Source organism: Aquarana catesbeiana, linkage group LG02 (assembly GCF_042186555.1).
Source record: "Aquarana catesbeiana isolate 2022-GZ linkage group LG02, ASM4218655v1, whole genome shotgun sequence".
In the NCBI taxonomy this organism is placed as follows: Eukaryota; Metazoa; Chordata; class Amphibia; order Anura; family Ranidae; genus Aquarana; species Aquarana catesbeiana.
In genome coordinates this window covers 111,074,270-111,094,471 of record NC_133325.1, presented here as the reverse complement: position 1 = coordinate 111,094,471, position 20,202 = coordinate 111,074,270, and the positions used below count along the sequence as shown (strand labels likewise).

The window sequence follows — 20,202 nt, the reverse complement described above, 5'->3', positions numbered from 1 at the left end:
CACATCACAGGTGAGGATGGTTACCTTTAATAGCCATTCAAACACCTTTGTGTCAACTTGTGTGCATGTTATCAGGCCAAAATCACCAGGGTATGTAAACTTTTGATCGGTGTCATTTGGGTAGTTTCTGTTGTCATTATGATTTAAAAAGAGTAAACACAGTTGTTTGATTTGATTGATAATAAATGGCTTCAGCCAAACACTAACCACGAGTGAAAGAAAAGTTTTTGTGTTCATTCATATTCTCTGAAAAATGGCTAAGAAATCATAAATTCTGCCAGGGTATGTAAACTTATGAGTACAACTGTATATACTCTGCCTTCAGTGTAGCCTATATATAAAGTGCATTCTGTAGTGTAAAGTTTCTAATACACTTCAGGTGGTGTACACAGTAAATAATACAGTATATAATACAGTGCAGGCGGTGTACACATTATATAATACAGTGTGGTGCAGTGTTAAAAAAACAAAAAGAAAACATCATGTTCGGAAGGCCACCAAGGAGAGGCAGATGCTCGCTGGCCACTAAAGGAGGGCAAGAAGCCTCTGTGTCTACAGTGAACAGTGAACAGTGGTGGTTGTGGACATGGTGCATCCACTGCAGGTGGCCGTGGGGTACGCTTGTCTTTTTTTTCTCCATTTTTTTATTGCTGCTGGCCGTGTTATTGAGCCACAACATGCAGAAGAGTTTGTGGAGTGGATAACAAAGTCGCCCTCATCCTCTGTCACCCAGGCTCATAGTAAATTGCCTTCCAATGCAGCTGCCAAAGCATCCTATTCCACCAGCTCCTTGTCCACAGCTACTCCTTCCGTTGCCCCACCATCATGCATGGAGGAGTCACCAGAATTATTCAACCATAGTGTCGGTTACATGCTGCTGAAGGATGCGCAGAAATTTGAAGGCTCCGATGTTGGTTCCCAGGTTGAGGAAGGGAGTAACGTGAGCCTAGAGAGAGAGGGTGCTACAGGAGGACAAGAAACTGGCAGTCATATTCCCCCAGCTGCAGCATACTGCCAAGTTTGCTCCAGTGATGAGGAGGGAGGGGATGATGAGGTCACTGACTGTACTTGTGTGCTTGAGAGAAGAGAGGAGGAAAGTGAGGAGGAGACACAACTCCAATGAGGCAACCTGTCCTCCAGGGGGCAGCTTAAGGGCAGCCACCCTATTGCATCACACCACAGAGCTCCGCAGGTGCAGGGCACTGCTGACTCCCCGCTGACTTGCAAAAGTTCCTTGGTGTGGGCTTTTTTCGACACGTGTGCAGCAGATCGCACAGTTGCTGTTTGCAACCTATGTCTGAAGCAGGTCAAGCATGACCAGAACAGCAGCCGCTTGGGCACCACATGCTTGACCAGACATAGACGACCTGCCATGCAGTCCATTGGCAACAGCTCCTGAAAAACCCACATCATAGAAAAAGGCGGACTTCTCCTTGCTCCTCATCTGGGATCTCAAACCCTATACTTATACTTCCAGTCCTCTCAAAAACCTGCACTGAGAAGAATGAACGTATAGCAATAGGTGTCCCAAGTACTTGCAGCCAATCTGCTAGCAATACACCACCAGTTGATTTCAGCAGGCAAATATTGCTACCCTAGTTGCTGAACCGTAAAAATAAATTCTGTCCCAGCCATCTACACGCTCAGCGTCTAAATCCTAGCTTGACCAAATTGCTAGCACTGCAACTGCTGCCTTTTCAGCTGGTAGACTCTGCCCTCTTTCGTGAATTTGTGGAATGTGCTGTACCAGTGTACAGTGGCAGGTTCCAAAATGGCATTTCTTTTTACGTAAGATCATTCTGGCTCTCTACCGTCATGTGGAAGGCAATGTTTTGGTCTCGTTGGACAGGTTGGTCAGCAGCAAGGTTCATATTACCGCTGACTCATGGTCCAGCAGGCATGGGCAGGGATGTTACCTTTCCTTCATGGCACACTGGGTAACTCTGCTGGCAGCTGGAAAGGATGCAGGACAGGGCCACCATACCTCCAAAAAGCTGGTGGGGATTCTGCCACAGCTCTCTGCTCCAACCCCTCCTCTTCTTCTTCCTCTATGGCATCTTCTGCAGAATTGTCCTCTGAACCAGCGGTGCTCCGTAAGCGTTCAAGGGGCTACGCAAGCAGTCAGGCTAAAAGATGCCATGCAGTGCTTTAGTTGGTCTGCCTAGGACAGTGGTCATCAACCCTAACCTCAGGGCTCACTAACAGGCCAGGTTTGCAAGATAACTGAAATACATCACAGGTGATATAATTTGGTGCTCAGTGATTGCAGTATTCTAGACTGCATCTCCCTTAGGTAATACATAAAACCTGGCATGTTAGTGGTCCGTGAGGACAGGGTTGATGACCACTGGCCTAGGGGACAGGAGCCACACTGGGGCAGAGATTCTGTCAGCTCTGCAGGGGCAGGCTCAGAGGTAGCTGATGCCACAGCAGCTTGAGCCAGGAATGGCTGTCTGCGACAATGGCAGCAACCTTCCCTCCGACAGGGACACTTGACCCATGTTCCATGTTTGGCACACGCCCTGAATTTGGTGGTGCAGCATTTCTTGACCAGGTACCCAGGCTTAAAAGATTTCCTGAGGCAGGCCAGAAAAGTCTGTGGTCATTTCTGCCTGTCATACAATGCCAGTGCTCGGCTGGCTGAAATTCAATGGGAATGAAACCTGCCCACCAACCGCCTCATTTGTGACATGCCCACCAGGTGGAACTCAACATTGGCAATACTGCAGCGGCTGCAAACACAGCAGAGGGCCATCAATGAGTACCTGTGCGAGTATGGCACCAGTACAGGGTCAGGGGAGCTTGGCTTCTTTTCGCCATGCCAGTGGCAACTGATCAAGGATGCATGCACTGTCCTGTCACCATTTGAGGAGGCCGCAAGGATGGTGACGAGCGACAATGCATGCATCAGTGACACTGTCCCTCTAGTCTTCCTGCTGGAGCACATGCTTTGTGGATTTATGGAAAGGGCAGAACAGCGGGAGGAAGAGGAGGACTTCCTTTCCTCTCAAGGCCCCCTTTATGCAGATAGCATTCCTGTGGGGCCACCAAATACACAGGAATAAGAGGAGTAGAAGGAGGATTGTGTCAGCATGGATGTAGAGGATAACATGCAGCAGTCTTCAAGGGATGGTTTTCAGTCTCCAGAAACCCAAGGAGTTGTATGTGGCTGGGAGGAAGTAGTTCCGGATAATGTCATCCTTAGTGACCCAGAGGACTCAGAATCAAATGCCTCTGCAAACTTGCGCTGCATGGCCTCCCTGATTCTGCAAAGCCTGCGAAAGGACCCTAGGATTCGTGGTATCAAGATGCAGGATCATTACTGGCTGGCAACCCTTCTTGATACACGTTACAAGGGTAAGGTTGCAGAACTCAGCCTGCCTTCGCAGAGGTTGCAGGACTCAGCCTGCCTTCGCAGAGGTTGCAGAACTCATCCTGCCTTCGCAGAGGTTGCAGAGGATGAAACATCTTCAGGAGGCCTTGAAGAAAGGTTTGTGCAATGCATTTCCAGACCCTGGGAGGCTTCCTCTGACTGAACGAAGCCTCAGCAACACGTTGTGCAGCACCAGGAAATGGTAAATTGAGGAGGCGGTGGAGAAGATGGCCGGCTGACCAATGCCTATTTTTCAGTCCTCAGTGCCAAGGTCTGATAGGTTCAAGCAACCATCGCCAGCGTCTGCATTATATGGTCCAGGAAAATCTAGGGGCAAGAGCAGACTTGGAGACCTTTCCAACAGAGCATCCACTGGGTTATTGGGTCTTGAGGATGGACGCACTGGCCAGAACTTGCTCAATATACAATCGAGCTACTGGCCTGTCCTGCATCCAGCGTGCTTTCTGAACGCACATTCAGTGCTGCTGGAGGGTTTGTAACAGATTAAAGAGTGCACCTGTCCACATTATAAAAATGAATCAGTCCTGGATTAGCAACTATCAATCCCCATGATACTGATGTAACTGATTGAATTTGCTATGGATCTGGGATCCCTTGAAGATTGCCTATCCTTTTCCTCCTGAATCTTGATGATGCTAGCTTCCAACAATATTTTCGGTTTAACAGGGGCATGTAATTACAATTTTTTAAATAGTATTTAGCAGCAGGGCCTGTTTATGCACACAACAAGAGTAACTGTGAGGGGTTACAGTGTTCTGGCACCACCAAAACCAAAGGCCCAATTTTTCTGCAGAATATATAGTGAAGTCTGTATAGTATATACTGCAGTTCAGAGTGCATAGTGCAGTTTGTGTAGTATATGTACTGCAGTTCAAAGTATATAGTGCAGTCAATGTAGTTACAGTATACAATGGGGACCGAAAGTATTCAGACCCCCTTAAATTTTTCACTCTTTGTTATATTGCAGCCATTTGCTAAAATCATTTAAGTTCAATGTTTTCCTCATTAATGTACACACAGCACCCCATATTGACAGAAAAACACAGAATTGTTGACATTTTTGCAGATTTATTAAAAAAAAAGAAACTGAAATATCACATGGTCCTAAGTATTCAGACCCTTTGCTCAGTATTTAGTAGAAGCGCCCTTTTGATCTAATACAGCCATGAGTCTTTTTGGGAAAGATGCAACAAGTTTTTTACACCTGGATTTGGGGATCCTCTGCCATTCCACCTTGCAGATCCTCTCCAGTTCTGTCAGGTTGGATGGTAAACGTTGGTGGACAGCCATTTTTAGGTCTCTCCAGAGATGCTCAATTGGGTTTAAGTTGGGGCTCTGGCTGGGCCATTCAAGAACAGTCACGGATTTGTTGTGAAGCCACTCCTTTGTTATTTTAGCTGTGTGCTTAGGGTCATTGTCTTGTTGGAAGGTAAACCTTCGGCCCAGTCTGAGGTCCTGAGCACTCTGGAGAAGGTTTTCGTCCAGGATATCCCTGTACTTGGCTGCATTCATCTTTCCCTCGATTGCAACCAGTCGTCCTGTCCCTGCAGCTGAAAAACACCCCCACAGCATGATGCTGCCACCACCATGCTTCACTGTTGGGACTGTATTGGAAAGGGGATGAGCAGTGCCTGGTTTTCTCCACACATACCGCTTATATTTAAGGCCAAAAAGTTCTATCTTGGTCTCATCAGACCAAAGAATCTTATTTCTCATCATCTTGGAGTCCTTTAGGTGTTTTTTAGCAAACTCCATGCAGGCTTTTCATGTGTCTTAGCACTGAGGAGAGGCTTCCGTCGGGCCACTCTGCCATAAAGCCCCGACTGGTGGAGGGCTGCAGTGATGGTTGACTTTCTACAACTTTCTCCCATCTCCCAACTGCATCTCTGGAACTCAGCCACAGTGATCTTTGGGTTCTTCTTTACCTCTCTCACCAAGGCTCTTCTCCCCCGATAGCTCAGTTGGGCCAGACGGCCAGCTCTAGGAAGGGTTCTGGTCGTCCCAAATGTCTTCCATGTAAGGATTATGGAGGCCACTGTGCTTTTAGGAACCTTAAGTGCAGCAGATTTTTTTTGTAACCTTGGCCAGATCTGTGCCTTGCCACAATACTGTTTCTGAGCTCTTCAGGCAGTTCCTTTGACCTCATGATTCTCATTTGCTCTGACATGCACTGTGAGCTGTAAGGCCTTTTATAGACAGGTGTGTGCCTTTCCTAATCAAATCCAATCAGTATAATCAAACACAGCTGGACTGGACTGTAAATGAAGGTGTAGAACCATCTCAATGATGATCAGAAGAAATGGGCAGCACCTGAATTAAATATATGAGTGTCACAGCAAAGGGTCTGAATACTTAGGACCATGTGATGTTTCTGTTTTTCTTTTTTAATAAATCTGCAAAAATGGCAACAATTCTGTGTTTTTCTGTCAATATGGGGTGTTGTGTATACATTTAATGAGGAAAAAAAATTAACTTAAATGATTTTAGCAAATGGCTGCAATATAACAAAGAGTGAAAAATTGAAGGTGGTCTGAATACTTTCTGTCCCCACTGTATATAATACAGTGCAGGGTATATAGTGCAGTGTACAGTATATAATATAGTATATTGAAGTGGTAAAGGGGAACCCTATGACAGAATTAAGAAAAAAACGGCATGGGTCCCCCTCCCCCAGTCCATACCAGGCCTTTTGGGTCTGGTATAGATTTTAAGGTAAACTCCACTCCAAATTTTTTTTTTAAAAATGGCGTGAGGGTCTCCCCCAAAATCCATACCAGATCCTTATCCAAGCAAGCAGCCATGGCAGGCCAGGAAAAGGGGGGACGATCGAGATCCCCCTCCTGAACCATACCAGGATGCTTGCCCTCAACATGGGGAGGGTGCTTTGGGGTCCCCCCCAAAGCACCCTTTTCTCCATATTGATGGGGACAAGGGCCTCTTCCCCACAACCCTTGCCTGGTAGTTGTGGGGGTCTACGGGCGGGGGAGTAATGGAAATCACCCATTCACCAAAAAAGTGTAAAAAAAAAAAAAGTATAAAAATGACAGGAGGCAGTTTTTGACAATTCCTTTATTAAAAAAAAAAGTGTCCCGCGATATCCGTCCATCTTCAAGTATGGCGCCTACGGACCCGTAAAAAAGAGAAAAAAAAAAGCTCCGTCTTGATTGGAGGCGTCCCGCCGACTGCTGTCTCTTGGCTGTGACAGCTGTTATATAGGCAAGGGCGCCCCCTTCTGACATCACGTGCCATCATTTTTTTTTTTCAATTTTGCCGTGGAGTTCCCCTTAACCACTTCAGCCCCTGAAGATTTGGCTGCTCGATACAGCACTGCATCGCTTTAACTGACAATTGCGCGGTCATGCGACGTTGTACCCAAACAAAATTGACGTCCTTTTTTTTCCCACAAATAGCTTTCTTTTGGTGGTATTTGATCATCTCTGTGGTTTTTATTTTTTTGCGCTATAAACAAAAAAAGAGCGACAATTTGGAAAAAAGCACAATATTTTGTACTTTTTGCTATAATAAATATCCTCAATTTTTTTTTTAAAAAGTAATTTTTTTCCCTCAGTTTAGGCCCATATGTATTCTTCTACATATATTTGGTAATAAAAATCGCAATAAGCATATATTGATTGGATTGCGTAAAAGTTATAGCATCTACAAAATAGGGGAAAGATTTATGGCATTTTTATTATTTCTTTTTTTTTTACTAGTAATGGCGGTGATCAGCGATTTTTATCAGGCCTGCAACATTATGGTGGACCGATCAGACACTTTTGACACATTTTTGGGACCATTGGCATTTATACAGCGATCAGTGCTATAAAAATGCACTGATTACTGTGTAAATGTCACTGGCAGGGAAGGGGTTAACAGTAGGGGGCGACGAAGGAGTTAATTATGTGTCCTAGAGAGTGATTCTAACTGTGGGGGGGGATGGGACTGCCTGAGTGAGGAGACCGATCGTTGTTCATACTTAGTATGACAGTGGAGAGAGGAGAACCGGTAGTGGAAGAAGACAGTGGAGAGAGGAGAAGAACCGTAGGATGAAGACATCACCAGAAGGAGAAGAAATGCCAGAGCTGCTTTAATCAATTACTTTGTCAAAAACCCGTGTACTATTTTTATTTTTGACACTTTTTTTGGGTGAATGGGTAGGGTTACAATGTACCCATACTTATTCACATAGGGTGGGGGGCCGGGATCTGGGGGCCCGCTTTTATAGAGGGGGCTTACATATTCCGATAAGCCCCCAGCCCCCGACAACCAATGGCCAGGGTTGTCAAAAGAGGCCCCTGTCCTAAGGTGCTTTGGGGCGGGGGGGGGGGGGGGGGGTGGCGCAGGCCTCTGCACAAGTCTGAACAAGCCTTTACTGGATGTTGTCAGTGTCAGCCCAGGAAGCTAGAATTTTCAGGAGATGTCTGCAATGGCAGCCTCAGTGAAGGTTTCTTTGAAATTAAATATTACCTGTTCAAGATGAAAGTTATTTGGAATATCACAGTATAATTATGACACATGTTAAATTCATAAAGAAGAAAGCCTAAATTCTGTTATTTCTGATGACCCATAAATAGAGTTGCACGATTAATCATTTTTACCGCCCTTGCAATCTTAACGCAGCATTTTCCTGATTCAGTGCAGAAAGTTCTCTGCTCACTGCTGACAGCTGTTCAAAAAAAAACAGGCAGCCTGCCAAGTTTATCACAACATGGCTTAGGCAGAGATAAAGAGAAACATTGTAACACTTAGTTCTTTTAGAATAGATCAAAGGAATGAAATTTGATCTGTAAATGAGGTCAGTTTAACCACTTAAAGACTAAATCTTTTTCTGACACTTGTTGCTTACAAGTTAAAATCATTATTTTTTGCTAGAAAATTACTTAGAACCCCCAAACATTATATATATATTTTTTAGCAGAGACCCTAGAGAATAAAATGGCAGTTGTTGCAATACTTGATGTCACTCTGTATGTGCGCAGCGGACTTTCAAACGCAATTTTTTTGGAGAATATATACTTTAATGAATTAATAAAAAAACTAAACAGTAAAGTTAGCACAATTTAATTCTGTAATGTTAAAGATGATGTTACGGTGTGAGAATCGTGATCTTTATTCTAAGTAAAATTCTCATTTTGACTACAATCGTGCAGCTCTACATATAAATGGGATACAATTAGTCTCTAAATTGTGGTAATTAGGAGTTCTGCAGGGATAAAATCAAACTCTTGAGAGTATCCTATTTAGTGACAAAGAGGATGAGTGTCAGGTATGTGGAGAGCACACAGAAATAATCAATATAGATAAAATGTTTGCTGGCTCATGGATTTGACAGACTCCTTCAGGAATTAAAGCTTATTTTGCTACTAATTGGAATAGGAGTCCTTCTTTTTCATTGAACACGTTTTTATGGATTGTGGTAAGAACTATGTATTGAGAGGCATTAAAACTGAGCTCCAGAAAACCACTTAACCACATGCCAACCGGGCCATAGCCAAAAAAACAAAGGGATAATTGATTGCCTTTGATAAAGTGACGTGACAGTCACGCAATGCGTCAGAGAGAAGAGAGGCGGTTTATTCGGCTGCTTGTCTTTCCGATCACGGCTGGGATCGGTGAGTCAGTGAGCCGCTTTTAAAGTTTTCACTGATACTGGAATTTTTAAATGTAAGTGGGTAATTATTTAATTAAATTTGATGATTTTACATACTTCACTATGGAGTCCTTCCCCTTACTTTTGAGCTAATCCTGCTTGGACAACTTGGAGATCGGGAGGTGCTTCATCATCTGCCATAAGGCTGGTATCACTCTGTCGGGAGCTGACGACATTCTAAACCACCTGGAAGCACAGAGTTTGTGAGGCTGCTTTTAGGCTGTTATCGCTCAGCCGGGAGGTGAGAGGCTGGGGGAACCAGTATCTGTACACACCTTTCTGTCATCACTGGAGATTTGTGGAAGATTTTTACAATTTATCACGAAGGAGATGTGAATGGGATTTTCTATTGTATAATTTGGATATATATGGGACTTTTTTGTTGCTTGTTTCCTTCTCAAAAATAACTTTAATTCACTTTGGGAGTCACAATTATTTTTTATCACACTCTGTGTGTCAGTTTGTGTTGGACACTGTTTTTTCCTACTTGCTGGTGCGCTATCATTTACTTTTTACAATTAATTTATTAAGTTACACTGTATGCTTTAGTAGATCATTATTCATTTACTATGTATTTTTTTATTTGAAACATTTGTTGCAATTTGGATGTTTTAGTATTCCACTTGTTTTTTATTTTGGATGCTGCACTGAATATTATTTGCACATTATTTTTGTAATTTATTTATATAGAGTGGTGGAATTTAGAGAACACTTTGTTGTTGGAGTTACAGATTTAATTAATTTTTACTCACGGGCGTATTTTATTGTTTGATGATATTAGGGATTTTTTATTTAAAAACAGGTTATCAATTATCTGTATCCCAGTCACTTAGTTCCCAATTAGCCGCACTCTTTGATGCAACATTGGTTTGGCGTGATCCTTGGTTGCACAAAAGTGGTGGAATATTAATTGACATGAATCTGACCTGTACCTGGAGTTTCTGTCCTGGTGTGGTTACTAGTTTCTTGTTACATAGCATTATCCTTTTTTGAATTATTAGTAAGCATTCACGCATTACAGATCCCTTTGCCTTTATATTTGAGATTTTTATCTGCATCTTCCTGATAGGATAGTTCCCTTTGGCGTCCTAGCATTTTGTATATTTAGATAAGCGCCGCAGATTTATCTTTCTTATCATTTGTTTGTAGGTGTGTGAACACTATTATTTGTGGCAGCTATTCTTTCCTACTTTGCTGAGCTTGATTTTATATATTGGTAGTGGTTTTATTTATCCATATTTTTATTTCTTTTTGGTGTGCGCACAAGTATCTATCACATAGAAAGCTGAAAATTGGTCTGGTTAGGAAGGGGGTTTAAGTACCCAGTGGTCAAGTGGTTAAAGCGGAGTTCCAGACTAAATTGAAACTAAGTCCTAATCAATTGAGCACCCCATTATGATGCTCCTCACATTACAACACATCTGATTGGTCACCTTGTGCTTCTTCTCCCTCCCCTCTCTGAACCTTGTACAATAGACTGCAAGAGGCTGATACCAAGTCAAATGAAGGTACATACACTACTTGCAGTTTAGAATACTTGTAAGGATGTGTTAGTGATTAAGCCCTTGTCTACCAAGGTACCACCTGGCTGCTGCCCACAGTGGTTCCTGTGCTCTCCCATTTCCTCAGGGCAATAGTAAAATGTCTCAGCATGGAGAATAGGAGGAGTTCAGGGAACATCTTTTCCCTGATTTACTCTAAAAGAATGAACTCCGAAGTAATGAGGATTGCATCACGTCTGAGTTCAGAGCTGTTACTCTCCTCCTGCTGTGGCCAGGAAAGCTGCTAGTCAAACACGATCTTTGCTTGATTGGCTACATTGGAGGCCAGGGATGACATTGAGGTTCTAATAGACCCCTGATGTCTCCTTAGGCTCAATTCACACCCATGCAGTTTGCTTTTAAGCGTTTCTGTAGTGCTTTTTGCTGTTTTTACAGTGATTTTACCTCAATTTTGATGTGTTTTTGCCGCAATTTGTGTTTTTTGTTTTGTTTTGTTGTTTGGGGGGGGGGGGGGGGGCGGGGGTTTGTTGTTGGGCAGACTAAAAAGCAAATTGTTGTAAAAACGCACTACATGTTTTTTTGCAGCTTCTATATTGAAGTCTATTGAACCAAAAAGCACTGTTTTGCATTTAAAAAGTCCCTGACCTGTTCCAAAGATGCAGAGGTACAAAAATGCATTAATGTGAATGTGTTCCATAGGGACCCATGTTAAAAATTATGTCCTGCGTTTCTGCAAAAAGCATGAAAAAAACGTGTTGGTGTGAATGGAGCCTTACAGAGGACCTGGCATCTTCCCTTGTTATCACATAGCCCCCCTCCCTTTTGATAATTAAAAACATATGTAAGGTCTGCACATGTATGTAAACATAAATTGTGTCTCACAAAGTGAGGTATCACTGCAAACATTGGAGTGAGAGCAATAATTCTGAGGTTTCAAGAGCTTTCATAGCATAGACAATGGACAATGCTATGGACAATTTTCAGTACCATGGGGGGTATAAGCATAATTTAAGTACATTTGGATGTTCTCTACTTTGCTGCTTAATTCATCCACATGGGTATTGTTTGATTAGGATGGAAAATGTGACTGTATGATGATTTCTATATCAAATCGGGGCCGTTTTAGTCTTTCTCATTGTCTGTATTAAGACTTCGAGTCTTTGTGCAAAGGGTGATGGGGTTTGTGAATGTAAAAAATGATCATATATGGTTACATATAGTGCAACTATGTTTAGCATTTATTTCTATACTTGTTGCAAATTGCTTTTATGCATGTCCATTTCCCTGGAAGTAAACCTGCTAGAGTTTGGAGTCCCATACTGAGCATTTATACTTCAAGGCTTCCCAGTCCACAGCATGTGATAAACTTTCCTCACTAATGGCAGTAAAGTGATCCTGAAAAAGAAGTGTTTAGAGAGGAACTTTCATTGCAGTGGATTATAGTGCTGAGGTTAAGTCAATGATATATAGACTTCTTTTGTACAAAATTAACTGTAGTATCTGGATATTACACCCCACCCCTTTTTTAACGTTTTAAATTTACTTTTTTTTTCTCTTTAAGAAAGTGCCCCCTGTGATACTGCTGCATGAGACAGTGGAAAATGAAGGAGCATGGACTGTTCTTCCTGTCATTCCACAGTAAGTATCCAATGTAAATGCTGGTAACATTAAATGAACATAATACTCTGTACTGTTATACCATATAGTAGCCATTGATGTACAGTTACCTGTAGATTTATCAACTCCATTTTGAAACTGTCTTCATGTGGTGCAAAATTAAGCTTAGCCTGCACTCACTGTACTTACAGTATTTACACTTATTTTGATTAGCAGACAGCTCAGTTTTGCCTTAAAGCATAACTGGATTGGCGTAGGGCCAACGTGGTGCCTATATTTAAAAAGGGATTAAAGTCTTTACCAAGTAACTATAGTTTACCTTCTATAGTCGGGAAGATACTGGAGAGTTTAATAAAAGACCACATAGATGAGTTCTTGCTGGAAAAAAGTATTTTAAACTACAGACAGCATGGATTCATGAAAGACAGAAGTTGTCAAACAAACCTAAATTCTTTTCATGGGGAGGCAAGCAAAACCTTGGACAGAGGGGTGGCTGTGGATGTCGTATACTTGGATTTTGCAAAAATGTTTGGAAGGATCAGTTTGTAAATGGATAGAAAACTAACTAAAAGGCCGTATTCAGAATAGTGGTTAATGATTCTTACTCTGAATGGTCTAAGGCTATTAGTGGTGTACCCCAAGGTTCAGTGTTGGGTTCCTTAATTTTTCATATATTTTTAAATGATATAGGGTCTGGGATTAAAAGTACCATTTCAGCCTTTGCAGATGACACCAAGCTATGCAGTGGAATAACATCCTTACAGGATGTCTCTGTTGTTGAAATTAACTGCTTCAGCCCTGGAAGATTTGGTTGCTCAATGACCAGGACATTTTTTGCAATTCGGCACTGCGTCGCTTTAACTGACATTTGCGTGGTCGTGCAACGCTGTACTAAAACGCCAAGTCCTTTTAGAACCCTCTGATTGATGCAGATTGGGAGAACAAAATATCTCCCAGTCCGCTTTGATGACCGGTGTCAGGTCCTTGTCTGTTGGCAAAATTTGGAGATGTTGAGATATAATGTTTTTAACTGAATTAAACTCCTGCGAATATGTTGTGACAGAAGTAACAGGTTTAACAGATTTGGCTCCTTCCACTTTGTTTCTTTTCTTGTGTGACTGCTTTAAGAGAGAGGTTCTATCTCTATCCCTAGCAATATTTACAGCTCAATCAATATATTTTTGTTTACATTTGTGTGCCTGCAATCTGGAAGTTACTACACCGCATTCATTAGAGAAACTGTCAAGTGTAGAACAATTACATTTAGCTCTAGGAAGTTAATACTGTTTTGATGGTGATCGGAACTAAACTCAAGATTAAGGGAATTGTTATTGGCATAGATAACAAAAGATGTTAGTGGACAGACCTTCCCATATAAAGAGTGGGTCGTCTATATAACGACCATACCATATGATGTGGTCCCTGAAGAGAAACATCTCCCCCCCACTATCCCATATAAAGATTTGCTAGAGAGGGAGAAAACTTGGCTCCCATTGGAGCTCCTTTGCATTGCAGATAAAAAACATTATTAAAAATGAAAAAATTATGTTTGAGCAAAAAACCAACCGTTAGAACAATGAACTCTTTTAATTCCATGCTATATGAACTGTAATGATATAAGTAAAATTTAAGTGCTTCTTATGCTAGTTCATGAGGGATACAGTAGTACAAGGATTTGACATCCATTGCAATCCAACTGAAAGTATCCAGCCGTATTATAATTTGTGTGCTAGCTAGAAGTTGTAGTGTATTTTATATTACCTGATAACCTAACGACAAGAGGCTATAATTATTGATCAACCCAGTGGCCCAGCCTTTCAAAAAGAGAGCCAATGCCTGCAACTATAGGTCATCCCTGAATCGGTGCAGTGTTCTTGTGTAGTTTGGGCAAATGGTGAAAGACTGGGACCACTGGTTTGTCAACAAAAAGATATTCAAGCATTTTTGATGTCAGAACTCCCATATCTTGCCCTGTGTCTAAGAGATGAGACAGCTGTGATTTAAAATCAGAGGTAGGGTTATTCTTTAATATTCGATATTTTGACATATCATTGAGTTGGCGTAAAGCCTCAATTTTATAAGCCTCGGAGTTTAAAACCACTACTGCTCCACCCTTATCGGCTTGTGTTTTATAGTTTTTTTTTATTGCTGCCCTTTCTGATTTTGCTAAATTGTCATGAGAAAAATGTAGAGTTTTTTTTTTCTACCTTGTCATTAAGTTTGACCAAATCTTGCTCCACTGGTGTCTGAAACTTCTCCACAGCTGCACTTTGTGTATGTACAGGGTAAAAATTACTTGTTACTACTTACACATTTACTGTCCTCAATACCATATATTTCACCTACTGATTCCGACTGCAAACTCTCCAGATTTGACCGTATAAGCAGGTCCTGGAAATCAAATATATTAGAAATAAATAATGTGTCATTCTGGGGAGACACAGGTGGAAGCCCGATAGACTTAGACTCAGTGTGGAAATGTTTCCTTAAAGTGGAATTCCACCCATTTAAAAGTCAGCAGCTACAAAAAGTGTAGCTGCTGACTTTTAATAACCAGACACTTACCTGTCCCACAGTCCAACAATGCGGGCACACCAAACCCTGCTTCTAACTGTGGGCGCCTGGCTGTGGCTTCACAGCCGGGCATGCACTGCGCATGCGCGAGCCACACTAAATGGCCAGGCAATCTTCTGGGACCTGTGGCGTGTCCCAGAAGATTGTAGGGAGGGAGGAGGGAGAGGTGATCTTCCTTCCGGCGCCATGGTGCCAGGGGAGGAAGTGTGAGCTGGGTACCTCTAAAAACAGGGTACCCGCTCCCCCCCAAAAAAAAAAATTACATGCCAAATGTGGCATGTCAGAGGGTCACCAACACTTAAAGCGGAAGTTCTATTTTTGGGTGGAACTCAGTTCTACAAATGTCAAAATGCAACATAGGAGAAAAAGAAAGACCTTTCGATAGGTGAGACAGTTACGAGCTAGAGAGCTGGATATGCGATAAATTGACTACCTTAGCTACATTGCCAGAATTCAAGTCTGTTGTCACCTGCATTAAGTTTTCTTGTTCCTCATTTGGCAAGGGTAGCTTTGCCTTTTGCTGGCTCTGTCCGCCTTGTCGTATTTTTTTTTTGTTCCTTTGATTTTTTTGTTTAACACTACAGTACTGGGCAGTTTTTTGAAGAGGAGGATGAAGCCTCACAACCCATGTCCTTAGAGAATACAGATGATGTAGAGCAGTGGTCATCAACCCTGTCCTCAGGGCCCACTAACAGGCCAGGTTTGCAAGATAACTGAAATACATCACAGGTGATATCATTTGCTGCTCAGTGATTGCATTATTCTAGTCTGCATCTCCCCAAGGTAATACATAAAACCTAGCCTGTTAGTGGGCCCCGAGGACAGGGTTGATGACCACTGATATAGAGCTATGAGATGTAACAGACAATCCTCCATCCATGGTATCTGAGATTTTCGATTGTGAGTCTGATTGCTCCGGTGAGCTGAAATTCACATGCCTCTGTGTCTTGTTTCTATGGTGTATTTTGTTTCCGAGGATTGATTGAGGTCTGTCTGACCGTTTGCCTGTATAGATCAAGCCACTTTGGTAATCTAGTAAGTCTCTCAAAAACTTTTGTCTTTTGTTGTCTATTAAACACTTCAGCCCCGGAAGATATTACCCCCTTCCTGACCAGAGCACTTTTTACAATTTGGCACTGCGTCGCTTTAACTGACAATTGCGCGGTCATGCTGTACCCAAACGAAATTTGCGTCCTTTTTTTCCCCACAAATAGAGCTTTCTTTTGGTGGTATTTGATCACCTCTGCGGTTTTTATCTTTTTGCGCCATAAACAAAAAAAGACTTTTTGCTATAATAAATTTCCCCCCAATTTTTTTTTTTTTTTAAACAAATTTCTTCATCAGTTTAGGCCAATATATATTCTTCTACATATTTTTGGTAAAAAAAAAAAAAAAAAATCACAATAAGCGTATAATGATTGGTTTGCGCAAAAGTTATAGCATCTACAAACTATGGGAAGGATTTATTGCATTTTAATTAATTTTTTTACTAGTAATAGCGGTAATCTGCGATTTTTAGCAGTACTGCAACATTGCGACGGACACATCAGACACTTTTGACACATTTTTGGGTCCATTGACATTTATACAGCGATCAGTGCTATAAATATGCACTGATTACTGTGTAGGAAAGGAGTTAACACTAGGGGGCGATCAAGGGGTTAAATGTGTGTTCCCTCAGCATGTTCTAACTGTATGGGGATGTGACTGACTGGGAGAAGAGACATATCGTTGTTCCTACTTAGTAAGGACAAATGATATGTCTCCACTCCCCTGACAGGACAGGGATTTGTGTTTACACACACAAATCCCCGTGCTGGCTCTCGTGCACACGATCGCGCATGGCTGGCAGTGATCGTGCCTGCTGGCCACGCGCATCGGGTCCCCCACTGTGCAGCGGGCATGCGTGCGCCCTCTGGCGGCTCTTAAAGGAAGGACGTACCCATATGGGGACTTGGCCAGGGGAGCCATTGTCCCACAGTATTTCTGCATGAGCCAGTCGGGAACCAGTTAAACTCTGTTCAAACTCGTTGAGAGAATCAGCAAGATCCGTGTTAAGTTTTGTATGCACTTCGGTGGCTTGGTATGCTGTGAGAGATTCTCGAATGGACTCAGTTTCCTCATTGATAGAACCAAGTAGTTTCTCCTCCTGTGTAATAAATAACCCCATCAGATCAAGCGAACATTTAGATAGAACACCATTCCATTTCACCATAAACTCTTAGGAGTAAGATGTTGAGGGTGTTTTTTTTTTATTCTCAGTCACATTGGGGTCTTAGACTCCTCAACATATTGCTTTAGACCCTCTGCCTCCCACCATATCCTGGTTTCTTTAATTAAAGCTGTCTTCAGTTGCTGGAAGAGAGAGATACATGTAGATTCTTCCAATATGGGGTCCTTGGTATAAACATATCCTGGTTTCTTTAATTAAAGCTGTCTTCAGTTGTTGGAAGAGAGAAATACATGTAGATTCTTCTGATATGGAGTCCTTGGTATAAACTTGCGATATTTTCCTTGTCAAAAGAAGTTTATTGAGTATACAATATTATAAAGATACATAAAGTAAGTTTACAAGGATCTATAAAGTAAGCTCATTGTTTTACAGTAGGGTTTATATAGGTAAATATCATGAAATTTCAAATATTAAACATTGGGTTCACGTAAACCTAAATTAAAGATATATATCATTTCCTTAGTTACTTTTGTAGGTATTTAAATGATTTATACCTACTATACATATTGTTTACAGGTAGAGTGTATATAGGTCAAATAAATTCTGATAATGAGCTTTAATCGTAAGGTGGAGAAAAGGAAGGAGAAAGAAGAAAAAGGGTAGAAAGGTAGAGGTATGGTCCACAAGGTTGTTCCGCTCGTCAGTTTATTATTCTTTTTAGTTCTCTTTGAAGCCTTAGAATGGGTGTCTCTGTAAGTCATTTAATCTGTTACCATGGCAACAGGACAGAGTCATTGAAGTTTGACAGGAACTGTTGTTTTATCCAAGGATGCCAAAGTTTTTCAAATTTTGGAATTTGATTTTGATCGATGGCTACCATCTTAGCATGGGACATTGTATTATTCATTCTGTGAATTGTTTCTGCTAGTACCAATGTAGGAGATTTCCATGCCTTGGCCACTGTTTGTTTTGCAGCCGTTATTAGTTGGATCATAAGTTTGAATTGAGAGAGTGTTAACCATTCCGGTTTTAGATTAAGTCAAGTTATATATGGATCTGGTTGTATTATTTTTTTAAATATTTTAGATGCAATCACGAAGACTTCCTTCCAGAAGGTTTGGATTACTGGGCACGTCCACCATATGTGTAAATGTGTGCCTATTTCTGGGCATCCTAGAAAACAAAGAGCTGAGGTATTAGGTATATGTATAGAAATTTTTGATTTGGAGATATCTAAATATCTCAGAGTTTGGTAGATCATATTTTTCTCTAAGCGATGGGAATGAAAGGAATGATTTAGATGCTATGAAGTCATTTAGTGTCTGAATGCCTGATGTTGTCCAAGCTTTAAAAGAATTTGGGTAGATCCATGCTGGATAAAAGGCCGGATTTCTGATAAAAGAAAGGAGAGGATTGTGTGGAGATTGTAACTATTTGGTTTTTAGTTTATCCCAGAGAGATAAGAAGTGTTTAGTTATGGGATTATGAATTTTAAAGCGGTCTTTAGGATCAAGCCATAATAAGTTTGATATTAATAGAGGGTCATTTTCTGAAGCCTCTATAAATACCCATAATGGGATTTTCTGTTTTGCATGGTATTTGGACAGACTGGCCAAATGTGCTGAACTTGCGATATTTTCATGCCTCAATCCATATTGTATTTCCAGTATATGTTAGTGACCATACAAATAACATGGTCCAAATCAAATGATTAAAGTAAAACAAACAGATGGTGGTTGCCGTATTTAGGTCCTCTGTAAGGGCAGTTTTCACAGAGCGTGGTGTAGTGAAGGTAAAAAAGATAGCAAGCAGGAAGTATACACCGCTTTGATCTGTGAAGCCCACTGTGAAGGGTTTCAGAAACGGTACACCCAAATCCAGGTGCTGCAAGGCTCAGGATATCCTTCCTACATCCAAAAACCATATCCAGAATGATGAAACAAAAGAGCCGGCACCACTGGAAATTCCATCTGTAATCTTTATTAAGTCATGACCAGGTTAAAAGACTAAAGAGGGAAACCACCAGGGAGTATCACACTGTAATCCCTTGCCACATCCCAATTAGAGAAGAAATTGTAGAGGTAAATGCCCCAGGGATTGTGCGGGCAAGGGAGGGTGAACCAGACTTTTTAAAGGAGTAACATTGTATAAAACAGTACAAAATTTATTGGGTAGAAGTGTACATGAAGTAGATAAACAATTTTATACACCTAAAAACAATTGCTGGATACAAACAATAAACAGCAGCTACATTCTGGAGCACACAGATGATCACCAACTAAATCAATTGGATTGTGTGGTCACAAAAGTCCCAACTTTTTTCGGAATATGGGTGTAAATACTCAATTCCTTCCTCAGGTATTAAATTGAAGTAAGCTGTTTGTTCTATGAACAGAAAAATATGTGTAAGAAATACAAAATGATGAATGATAAACAAATAAATATGTAGAAACACAGTAGTTGAACAGCAAGGTATATAGTGACAGGACAATTGAGATGATTGGTACTCACAAAGTTCAAGTCCTTTAAAATATAATGCACATCAGAATTCACCGATAGAAGGGGTTTTCATCTCTAGACCTGCTCAGTCACACAGAGAGGGGAGCTCTGGGGTTCATACGTGAGGCTTATAGGTATATGCCACACAACACTGTAATGCCCCGTACACACGGTCGGATTTTCCGATGGACATTGTCCGATCGGAGCGTGTTGTCGGAAATTCCGACCGTGTGTGGGCGCCATCGGACATTTTCCATCGGATTTTCCGACACACAAAGTTGGACAGCAGGAGATAAAATTTTCCGACAACAAAATCCGATCGCGTCAATTCCGACCGTGTGTGGCCTGTTCCGACGCACAAAGTGCCACGCATGCTCAGAAGAAATTCCGACACGGGACAGCTCGTTCTGGTAAACTTAGCGTTCGCAATGGATACAGCACTTTCGTCACGCTGCAATGTAAAAAATGGTTTAATACAGCGCACTCTCTTCTTCTTTATAATGTGACAAGAATTAAGTAGTTTTGCTGCTCATATTCACACACACTTCTCACAAAGTTTTATTTGTGTTTTTTTAGTGGGATTCCCTCAATATATTGTTATTAGTTGTCACATCTGACAGTTTTATATTTTTTATGGGTTTTTTTGTTTTGTTTTTAAGCCTTTTTTTTTCTTTAATGTTTGGATTTTTTCCAAGGCTGATCTTTGTTCAATGTTATTTTTATTTTTACTCCAGAATATTTTTGTGTGTGTTTTGTGTGGCAAGTTACCCCAACACCATTGATATCTTTTATT

General features: G+C 41.4%; 1 protein-coding gene across 2 annotated transcripts in view; it reads left to right on the top strand.

Moving 5' to 3' along the window:
- B3GLCT (beta 3-glucosyltransferase) overlaps window positions 1-20,202 on the top strand; it is a 1,077,075-nt gene that overhangs the window by 561,388 nt on the left and 495,485 nt on the right. For both annotated transcript variants that reach the window (XM_073613355.1, XM_073613354.1), the window contains exon 5: window positions 12,108-12,184. In XM_073613355.1, the coding sequence (XP_073469456.1) occupies window positions 12,108-12,184 (77 nt within the window). The remainder of the gene's footprint in view (window positions 1-12,107; window positions 12,185-20,202) is intronic.